The 12,181-nt window shown below is 38.2% G+C and overlaps 1 protein-coding gene across 1 annotated transcript in view; it reads left to right on the forward strand.

Annotated features, from left to right (window-relative positions):
• Window positions 1-12,181, forward strand: part of LOC126236303 (uncharacterized) — a 451,155-nt gene that overhangs the window by 338,423 nt on the left and 100,551 nt on the right. Inside the window, exon 22 of the mRNA XM_049945503.1 lies at window positions 7,113-7,253. Coding sequence (XP_049801460.1) covers window positions 7,113-7,253 — 141 coding nt within the window. The remainder of the gene's footprint in view (window positions 1-7,112; window positions 7,254-12,181) is intronic.

Raw genomic sequence — 12,181 nt, forward strand, 5'->3', positions numbered from 1 at the left:
GACGTTGTGTGTGAGAATAGCAAACAAATACTTGCATGATTTTAGCAGTTGGCATTTGTGTTCAGGATTTTCGGTTTCCTTAAGAAAGTAAATCCACCTTTTTTCCATGGAGTGTTTAGACTTCCGTTCTTCCGAGTCAGTCTTAATTTCTAAAAATCTCTTTGTACACATAGATTCCTGAAAACGATTGTCGCCTGAAATCTCCACACCATTTTTAGTTTGGTATATAATAGTGTTTTCAGTCACCACCTAATCTGGGGTTTCAGATAGCACCGTCCTATCAAATACTTGACATTAATTAAAAGAAATAGCCCATTTCTCTAAGTAATTAAATTCTGTGGGATAGAAAGCCATTGTCTCTTCTGCATATTTCAAAATCAAATTGATTATATCTTGGTTAGGGTTCTCATTCTTTAATTTGTTCAAATTCATCTTGGTTGGCACTCATTCTTTCATTAAGAAATCTTTGCATGTCGATTAATATATTTCTTACTTCAACTATCAAGACTTTGTTCTTCTACATGCTTTTTATATTTTTTTCAAACAGAGCCAAGTCCCTTGACCCGTCGTTCTGGGTGACTTTCCCAAAATCTATCCCTTTTCCTAGACCTCTCCAGTCCTTTTCCTTCACCCTTCTTCCTTCCCCTTCAACCCTTCTGCATGAAAAGGGAGCTGCTGGTTCCGAAAGCTTGCCAATGACAACAGTCTTTTATGTGTGTGTTCTGCCGCCGCTTGGTGAGTAGATTTTTTTGTCTATCCAATTAAATAATTTTGACAAGTTAAGCAAAACTACAAGAACTGAAATAAAGGAAAAAGGGGGCATGTGAATAGAGGGGCAATTTACAAAGTGGTCTGGATAGGATTAAAAGGAGTATTTGCAGTTAGAAGAATACACCATCTCAGGATGTTAATAAATGACGCTTGGTTCCATATTTAGGAAAAGTCTCTGGATGTAACCAGAAAATTTAAATCCAGGAATATATCTAACTGTTAATGTGGAATATATCTAAATATTAACTTGTCATTTGCCTGCAAACACAATGATCAGTATTGCTCTAACTATGAGTACGTGGGGGTCATGTGTACCCTTACTGTGTGGGCAAGTTACCTAGTGTAGCTTGCCCACACAGTAAGGGTACACATGACAACCCACATACTCATATATATCCACATGCATATATATTTTATATTTTGCTTTTGACTTCAAGTAGAGCCAGTATGGTATGTTTCACTTCAAATATCTTACAATTTTGAATAAGTGTGTTACTTTCATGTGCTATTAACTAAAAGCAAATTTGCTTCTTCCTTTTCATAAGCAAATATCTGCTTGCAGTTGCTGACTGTATCGACAATAAGTTTATAAGCATTGCAGTGTAGTTGTTTTACCTCTAGAATATGTTATTTAAGAGGATACCATCATCATCATTAAGCTGTACAGTACAGATGCACATTCTTAAGAAAATTAACAGTGTAGTTTCTTCCTTTCATTCAGCCATTCACAATAGCAACAAAGTAAGTCAAAAACGTAAAGTCCCGAGTGACTGGAAAAAAGTGCAGGTGACACTTGTATATAAGAAGGATAGAAGGACGGATCCTCAAAATTACAGACCAATATCCTTAACATCGGTTTGTTGCAGGATTCTCGAACATATTCTCAGTTCGAATATAATGAATTTCCTTGAGACAGAGAAGTTGCTGTCCATGCATCAGCACGGCTTTAGAAAGCTTCGCTCCTGCGAAACGCAACTCGCCCTTTTTTCACATGATATCTTGCGAACCATGGATGAAGGGTATCAGACGGATGCCATATTCCTTGACTTCTGGATAGCATTTGGCTCGGTGCCCCACTGTAGACTCCTAACTGAGGTACAAGCATATGGGATTGGTTCCCAAGTATGTGAGTGGCTCAAAGACTTCTTAAGTAATAGAACCCAGTACGTTGTCCTCAATGGTGAGTGTTCATCGGAGGTGAGGGTATCATCTGGAGTGCCCCAGGGAAGTGTGGTAGGTCTGCTGTTGTTTTCTATCTACATAAATGATCTTTTGGATAGGGTGGATAGCAATGTGCAGCTGTTTGCTGATGATGCTGTGGTGTACGGGAAGGTGTCGTCGTTGAGTGACTGTAGGAGGATACAAGATGACTTGGACAGGGTTTGTGATTGGTGTAAAGAATGACAGCTAACTCTAAATATATATATAAATGTAAATTAATGCAGATGAATAAAAAAAAAGAATCCTGTAATGTTTGAATACTCCATTAGTAGGGTAGCACTTGACACAGTCACGTCGATTAAATATTTGGGCGTAACATTGCAGACAATGAAGTGGGACAAGCATGTAATGGCAGTTGTGGGGAAGGCGGATAGTTGTCTTCAGTTCATTGGTAGAATTTTGGGAAGATGTGGTTCATCTGTAAAGGACACCACTTATAAAACACTAATACCACCTATTCTTGAGTACTGCTCGAGCGTTTGGGATCTCTATTAGGTCGGATTGAGGGAGGACATAGAAGCAATTCAGAGGCGGGTTGCTACATTTGTTACTGGTAGTTTTGATCATCACGCGAGTGTTACGGAAATGCTTCAGGAACTCAGGTGGGAGTCTCTAGAGGAAAGGAGGCATTCTTTTTGTGAATCGTTAGTGAGGAAATTTAGAGAACCAGCATTTGAGGCTGACTGTACTACAATTTTACTGCCGCCAACTTACATTTCACGGAAAGACCACAAAGATAATATAAGAGAGATTAGGGCTCGTACAGAGGCATATAGGCAGTCATTTTTCCCTCGTTCTGTTTGGGAGTGGAACAGGGAGAGAAGATGCTAGTTGTGGTACGAGGTACCCTCCGCCACGCACCGTATGGTGGATTGCGGAGTATGTATGTAGATGTAGATGAAGGTCATAGTAATAACCCAGACTGCTGCACTTGCAATTACTTAGTAGGCATTACAGATACCCATCCATCGTGGTTTCACACATGCTGTGACTACGTTTATTGTTGAGGCACACACGCCACCACACCTTGGCAAGATCCATCATGATTCATGGGAGGTATTGAATTTAAAGTCTACATTACTTAGCATATACAACATATCCTTCCTTACTGCAGAGTGAAAAGTGAAAGAAATATTTAAATATGGTAAAAAGTATGAAATGTATTATGGAAAGTTTACCTCAGGAAAGACATGTCACAAATGCAATGGCACAATTAGTTATTGCTATAACATATATCAAAAATTCCCAGCTATTTCATTATATTTCATCACTCTTAATGTTTTACATATACACATATGCAACTCGCTCATTTCTTTTCCTCTTGGCGTATCAGGCCCCGGTGTCTACTGTACATCATCATTGTTTGAAAGCAATTACCTTGGAAAATAATATATTGACTTCCACACACAAAATGGTAATAAGTATAGAAACAGGCTTCATAGTAAAAAATCAAAGGTTTCAACTTTATATGTACATAATACTTAAATGACATGATACGATAAGCTACTGGTCATTTTTCTGTCAAACAATATACGCACAGTTGTCATATACTGACCTGTAATGTGAGACTCGTACAACAAAATTATGGTATTCTTCCTAAGGTATTCTACAAATAATGGCAAGACCCTGAAATAGTGTCCTGTTTCTCCACTAGGCTGTGCTACAAGTTCCTCCAAAAATCGTAACACAACACACATACAAATGTAATACCAACTAATGTAAATCCACCTGATGATGGAGGTTTAAACCTTCGAAACGCGTCATGGAAATAAATAAAACGGTGACTGGTAACAGTAAACTCGTTGTTTTATTTAAAAACTATCTATATTTTCTCTCAATCACAGTTAGCATTAAAAATTTTATACAAAGCAATGACTAGTTTTGGTAGCTTAACTACCATCATCAGATCTGAGAACAGACAAACCAAAAGAAAAATTGCCTTAATTACAAAGTTATGTAAAACTGCTACTGGTTCAAGTAAAAAAAAGTACAGGGAATTAACATACTACATTTAGTATTGTAATTGCACTCACAGTGTGTAAAACCACTGCATTGTCCAGAAACTTCTTATTTTCAATCTTCAGGTAAAATGTGCTATGGAAAGCCCAAAATGAACACGAGGGCAAATACATTTCTACTAGCAAACAAATAAGATTCAGAAATAGTTATTTAGAGGGAAGACTAGTGCACTGAATACCACACTATCTGTTGTAGCAACTGAACAAAAAGCCTGTAAAGCATTGTAACTATTTGTACATTAAAATGCCCATATACCTACTGTCTTTACAGTCAATAATGGCAAGCAGAGCTATGCCTATGAAAAGGAAGAAGCAGGCACAAATATTTGCTTTTGGTTAACAGCATATGAAATTAATGTCATTATTCAAATTAGTAAAGTATTTGTAGTCAAACATACCATGCAGGTTGTACTTGAAGTCAAAAGTAAAATATTAAATATATATGCAGAATTGTCACACTGGGTTACTTATCCAAAAGGTAAAGATAATGTGTGACACATGACACCCACATACTCATAGTTAAAGTAATACTTACCATCGTACTTAAATGCAAATGGCAAATTAACAATTATAATATAGATATATTTTTGAATTTAAGTTTTCTGCCTACATTCAGAGAGCCTTCCTAAGTTTGGAACCATGCACCATTTATTAATGTCTTGAGCTGATGGTTCATGGAACTGCAGATCCTCCTTTTAATCCCATCCAGGTCACTTTGTAAAATGCCTCTTCCATTCACATACCCCATTTTGTCTTTATTTCAGTTATTGTAGTTTCACTTGCCCTGTTAAAAAATGTTTACTTCATTTAACTACAGTTGTTTCACTTAACTGTTTAGTCTCACTTTCAATATTTTACCTGTATATGATATTGGGCCTGTTAAGTACAAGATTATCTTTCAATCAACCTCTTAGAACATGCCACCGAAGTTTGATACTCATTTTTAAAGTTATGTTTCTCAACACAATAATTACTGTAGTTTGTCATATAGTTCACATGTAATGTGGACATATTTTATCAAAGTTAAATAGTTTTGCATTGTATTTTTACTGAAATAATTCCTCTCATTTTAGTCCTAAATCAGTTGGTGACAATTATCATCTGTGGAAACCAACTGAGATACTTGTAGGAGCACTAGTTTCAAATCTTTAACCCCACAAAAATTTTGCAGCCACACATATTTATCTTTGTACCTGATGATGGCATAACAGCCAAAAATCAATTTATGAAATAATATTAATATAATAGAGGGAAACATTCCACTTGGGAAAAATATATCCAAAAACAAAGATGATGTGACTTACCAAACGAAAGCGCTGGCAGATTTATAGACACACAAACAAACACAAACATACACACAAAATTCAAGCTTTCGCAACAAACTGTTGCCTCATCAGGAAAGAGGGAAGGAGAGGGAAAGACGAAAGGATGTGGGTTTTAAGGGAGAGGGTAAGGAGTCATGTCTGCTTGTGTCTGCATATGTGTGGATGGATATGTGTGTGTGTGCGAGTGTATACCCATCCTTTTTTCCCCCTAAGGTAAGTCTTTCCGCTCCCGGGATTGGAATGACTCCTTACCCTCTCCCTTAAAACCCACATCCTTTCGTCTTTCCCTCTCCTTCCCTCTTTCCTGATGAGGCAACAGTTTGTTGCGAAAGCTTGAATTTTGTGTGTATGTTTGTGTTTGTTTGTGTGTCTATCGACCTGCCAGCGCTTTCGTTTGGTAAGTCACATCATCTTTGTTTTTGGATATAATTTATGAAATAACAATTATTGTAGAATATTACACCTGTTTTGTATGTTTTTTCGTTCTTAAAAACAAAACTAGCATTCTTCGGGTCAGAATGTGGAATGTTAGAGCTCTTAATTGGATATGTATATTAGGAAATTCTAAAAGGGAAGTCGGTAGGTATAAATTTAGATATTGTGGGAGCTAGTGAAATACGGTGGAAGAAAGAATAGGATTTCTGTTCAGGTGAGAAGGTGAGTACACGGCTGTAAATTCAAAATCAAATTTGGGGGTGGGATACAAGACCAGTTTTGAAAATAAGAACATAGAAATGTGGATAAGCTACTATTAACAATATAGTGAAACATTGTCATAGTGAGAATATTATGAAAAGGATAGTTGCTACTCACCGTGTAGCGGAGATGCTGAGTTGCAGAGAGGCACAACAAAAAGACCGTCAGAAAGTGAGCTTCCGCCCAATAAGGCCTTTGTCAAAAATAGACAACACACATGTGCGTGTGCATGCTCACACACATGAATGTACCTCCCCCCCCCCCCCCCCACACACACACACAGCCAGGGACTGCCACCGTGTGTGTGTGTTGTCTATTTCCAAGGAAGGCTTTGTTGGCCAAAAGCTCACTTTCTGACAATCTTTTTGTTGCGCCTGTCTACAACTTAACATCTCCACTATATGGTGAGTAGCAACTATCCTTTTCATAATATTGTCATATTGAGGAGAGAGACAAAGCCACCACCATCCACAATACAAGAACTTCATATATTTACTTGATGTGCAGATAATGAAGAGATTGAAAGACTGTATGGTGACATAAAAGGAAATTAAGGTAGGTGAATGTTTTTGTTGAGAGATTGAAATAGGATAGTAGAGGGAAGAAAAGATAATAAAAATAGTAAGAGAAAATGGAATGAGGATAGAGAATATTTGTATGAACTTGAATTGCAAATCACATATGTTTGAAAATATCAATGACAAGCAATCAGTCTTTCCTTCTCATCCCTTCTGGTAAGTATCCCCTGACCCAGGATTCTGGGTGACTTTTCAGAATTCTATCCCTTTTCCTAAACTACACCAGTCCTTTTCCTTCATCCTTCCTTCTTCCCATTCAACCCTCATGCCAGGAGGAGGAGCCACTGGCTCCAAAAGCTAACAAGCTGCAAAACATTTTGTATGTGTTTCTACTGCCACCACTTGGTGAGTAGATTTTTTATCTGTGCAGTTAATTAAACCACATATCTTTGTATGTTTAAGGACAGCAAGTTTCACGCTTCATTTGCTTCATGATCTTGACAGTAAAAAATACCAATATTGTCCTTTCGGCTCTGATAATGGTAGGGAAAAAATTGTTTCAGTTGTCCTGTGGCTGCCATCATTCAGCACTGTTAACGTCTAATGGTACCCTGTATGTCTGGGGCAGAAATCTGGATGGTCAGCTGGGCACTGGTTCACGGAAAGAAGTGTTAATACCAACACCTGTTGCATCCCAGAAAAAGGTAAAAGTCACCAAAAGAAAAATGTTATTTTTGTCTGTAAGATAGTTGCTTTTGATTTTCATGATATGGTATATGTGAATTGAATGTGAAGATAAACTCTTCTGTTTTATGAGTGTTGCAACATCAAATACCCACCTTTTAGGTGCATAAGAACAGTCATGAAAAAGCTGCCAAATATCAATATATGCTGTCATACAGTACTTGCACTTTTCTCTTACAACTTGGTTGGCAGTACAGTACCTTATTTGAACTAATTTTTGAAATTCTGCTGTCATCATTCTTTCTTTTAGCTGTTTCACTGAATCATAAATTAACACACATCCATAGTGTTGTACCTGTAATTTGTTCAAATTGGCACTTCTTTTATTATGACTGTCCTGTTTTTATTTTGTGAGGCAAAGAATCACCTACTCGGACATCATTCAGTAATTTGATTCTTTCAACAGTTATCATTTCACTTGTAACTTTGCTTCCATGGATGAAGTCTGAAAAAAATTGATGTTGTATGGTTCCCATTAATAATTTTATGTATCGTACAACAGTGGAACAATATAAGGACTTAGCAGTTCACCTGAAGAGGAAATTATTAAGAAATCGTTTTATAGAAGTATTAACATCTCTTCACTTACCATGTGATGTTGTTTAAATCTTGTTTGGGCTTCATTCCACTCAGAAAGTTTGCCACCATGTCACTCATTATTTTTCTCTGTTCCTGTTGTCTTATCATCATCATCAATCATCATCATCATCATCATCACAATCAGCTGTATGACATCCAATATCCTGTAGAATTTTCCATGCATAATGATCTTTGTTTGCATGCAACCATCCATTTTCCTGTCTACATGCTCTTCTATCTTCATGTCATTTTCATTACTTTACCTTTACATCTTCTATTCCAGTCCTTTCCATGATCCGTCTGGGTCTTTAAACAATAATTCCTAACACACATCTGTCTGTTGCTTGTTGATCAGTACTCAGTTTCTGAAGGGATTTCTCAACAAAAATCCATGTGCCAGAGCTGATAATATGTACACTTATTGTAAACGGAGATTACTGGAAGCACTCCAAATTATTTTTACTTTTATATTTATTTCTTTACCTATCCATTCAGGTGTCAACTCCAACTATCCTAAACAAAAAAACTCATCAACTGGTCTTGTAACTTTATTATTAATTTGAACTATTTTCTATTCAGTACATTGGTTATACAGTAATTTAGTCAAGTTGATTATCACACTTATTTTCTGGACTGGTCTGTTATGGGTTTGATAAATTCACTTTATTGCGACACTTAAAACTATCCCATAATTCATATGTCCCCCCCATGAACCATGGACCTTGCCGTTGGTGGGGAGGCTTGCGTGCCTCAGCGATACAGATAGCCGTACCGTAGGTGCAACCACAACGGAGGGGTATCTGTTGAGAGGCCAGACAAATATGTGGTTCCTGAAGAGGGGCAGCAGCCTTTTCAGTAGTTGCAGGGCCAACAGTCTGGATGATTGACTGATCTGGCCTTGTAACACTAACCAAACCGGCCTTGCTGTGCCGGTATTGCAAAAGGTTGAAAGCAAGGGGAAACTACAGCTGTAATTTTTCTCGAGGGCATGCAGCTCTACTGTATGGTTAATGATGATGGCGTCCTCTTGGGTAAAATATTCCGGAGGCAAAATTGCCCCCATTCGGATCTCCGGGCGGGGACTACTAAGAAGACGTCGTTATCAGGAGAAAGAAAATTAACGTTCTACGGATCGGAGTGTGGAATGTCAGATCCCTTAATCGGGCAGCTAGGTTAGAAAATTTAAAAAGGGAAATGGATAGGTTAAAGTTAGATATAGTAGGAATTAGTGAAGTTCGGTGGCAGGAGGAACAAGACTTTTGGTCAGGTGAATACGGTATTATAAATACAAAGTCTAATAGGGGTAATGCAGGAGTAGGTTTAATAATGAATAAAAAAAATAGGAATGTGAGTAAGCTACTACAAACAGCATAGTAAACGCATTATTGTGGCCAAGATAAACACGGAGCCCACACCTACTACAGTAGTACAAGTTAATATGCCAACTAGCTCTGCAGATGAAGAAGAAATTGAAGAAATGTATGATGAAGTAAAAGAAATTGTTCAGATAGTGAAGGGAGACGAAAATTTAATAGTCATGGGTGACTAGAATTCGGTAGTAGGAAAAGGGAAAGAAGGAAACGTAGTGGGTGAATATGGATTGGGACTAAGCAATGAAAGAGGAAGCCGCCTGGTAGAATTTTGCACAGAGCACAACTTAATCATAGCTAACACTTGGTTCAAGAATCATCAAAGAAGGTTGTATACATGGAAGAATCCTGGAGATACTAGAAGGTATCAGATAGATTATATAATGGTAAGACAGAGATTTAGGAACCAGGTTTTAAATTGTAAGACATTTCCAGGGGCAGATGTGGACTCTGACCACAACTATTGGTTATTAACTGTTGATTAAAACTGAAGAAACTGCAAAAAGGTGGGAATTCAAGGAGATGGGACCTGGATAAACTGGCTGAACCAGAGGTTGTACAGAGTTTCAGGGAGAGCATAAGGGAACAACTGACTAGAATGGGGGAAAGAAATAGAAGAAGAATGGGTACCTTTGAGGGACGAAGTAGTAAAGGCAGCAGAGGATCAGGTAGGTAAAAAGATGAGGGCTAGTAGAAATCATTGGGTAACAGAAGAAATATTGAATTTAATTGATGAAAGGAGAAAATATAAAATTGCAGTAAATGAAGCAGGTAAAAAGGAATACAAGCGTCTCAAAAATGAGATCGACAGGAAGTGCAAAATGGCTAAGCAGGGATGGCTAGAGGACAAATGTAAGGATGTAGAGGTTTATCTCACTAGGGGTAAGATTGATATTGCCTACAGGAAAATTAGAGAGACCTTTGGAGAAAAGAGAACCACTTGTATGAATATCAAGAGCTCAGATGGACACCCAGTTCTAAGCAAAGAAGGGAAAGCAGAAAGGTGGAAGGAGTGTATAGAGGGTCTATGCAAGGGTGATGTATTTGAGGACAATATTATGGAAATGGAAGAGGATGTAGATGAAGATAAAATGGGAGATACGATACTGCGTGAAGAGTTTGACAGAGCACTGAAAGACCTGAGTTGAAACAAGGCCCCGAGAGTAGATAACATTCCATTAGAACTACTGACAGCCTTGGGAGAGCCAGTCCTGACAAAACTCTACCATCTGGTGAGCAAGATGTATGAGACAGGCGAAATACCCTCAGACTTCAAGAAGAATACAATAATTCCAATCCCAAAGAAAGCAGGCATTGACAGATGTGAAAATTACCGAACTATCAGTTTAATAAGTCATGGCTGCAAAATACTAACGCAAATTCTTTACAGACGAATGGAAAAACTAGTAGAAGCCGACCTCGGGGAAGATCATTTTGGATTCCGTAGAAATATTGGAACACGTGAGGCAATACTGACCCTACGACTTATCTTGGAAGCTAGATTAAGGAAAGGCAAACCTATGTTTCTAGCATTTGTAGACTTAGAGAAAGCTTTTGACAATGTTGACTGGAATACTCTCTTTCAGATTCTGAAGGTGGCAGGGGTAAAATACAGGGAACGAAAGGCTATTTACAATTTGTACGGAAACCAAATGGCAGTTATAAGTGTTGAGGGGCCTGAAAGGGAAGCAGTGGTTGGGAAGGGAGTGAGACAGGGTTGTAGCCTGTCCCCGTTGTTACTCAATCTGTATATTGAGCAAGCAGTGAAGGAAACAAAAGAAAAATTCGGAGTAGGTATTAAAATCCATGGAGAAGAAATAAAAACCTTGAGGTTCGCCAATGACATTGTAATTCTGTCAGAGGCAGCAAAGGACTTGGAAGAGCAGTTGAACGGAATGGATAGCGTCTTGAAAGGAGGGTATAAGATGAACATCAACAAAAGCAAAACGAGGATAATGGAATGTAGTCGAATTAAGTTGGGTGATGCTGAGGGAATTAGATTAGGAAATGAGACGCTTAAAGTAGTAAAGGAGTTTTTCTATTTGGGGAGCAAAATAACCGATGATCGTCGAAGTAGAGAGGATATAAAATGTAGACTGGCAATGGCAAGGAAAGTGTTTCTGAAGAAGAGAAATTTGTTAACATCGAGTATAGATTTAAGTGTCAGAAAGTCATTTCTGAAAGTATTTGTATGGAGTGTAGCCATGTATGGAAGTGAAACATGGATGATAAATAGTTCGGAAAGAAAGAGAATAGAAGCTTACGAAATGTGGTGCTACAGAAGAATGCTAAAGATTAGATGGGTAGATCACGTAACTAATGAGGAGGTATTGAATAGGATTGGGGAGAGGAGAAGTTTGTGGCACAACTTGACTAGAAGAAGGGATTGGTTGGTAGGACATGTTCTGAGGCATCAATGGATCACCAATTTAGCATTGGAGGGCAGCGTGGAGGGTAAAAATTGTAGAGGGAGACCAAGAGATGAATACACCAAGCAGATTCAGAAGGATGTAGGTTGCAGTAGGTATTGGGAGATGAAGAAGCTTGCACAAGATAGAGTAGCATGGAGAGCTGCATCAAACCAGTCTCAGGACTGAAGACCACAACAACAACAACAACAACAACAACAACAACAATTCATATGTTGTCTAGATGAGAAATCTAAACAACAGAATAATTAAAACACAGGGAGCAAACATAAATCAAATAGAGATTGTTTCAAAGATAATCACTGCACTTTGATTACTTCTGCACTTCACCACTCCCTGTTATAATGTCAGTGATAGTTGTTGTTGAATTGGATGTACTGTCCAGAACAGATCACAACAGGTCTTGTGCAGGCTGCTGCTGGGTCATCAGAGGTTGCCTCTGATGTCCATCGCGGCTTATCTGTGGTGTGTGGCAGATCAGCTGGTGTGTTTGTCGTGTCAGTTGAGGGT

The sequence above is a fragment of the Schistocerca nitens genome, chromosome 2 (assembly GCF_023898315.1).
Source record: "Schistocerca nitens isolate TAMUIC-IGC-003100 chromosome 2, iqSchNite1.1, whole genome shotgun sequence".
In the NCBI taxonomy this organism is placed as follows: domain Eukaryota; kingdom Metazoa; phylum Arthropoda; class Insecta; order Orthoptera; family Acrididae; genus Schistocerca; species Schistocerca nitens.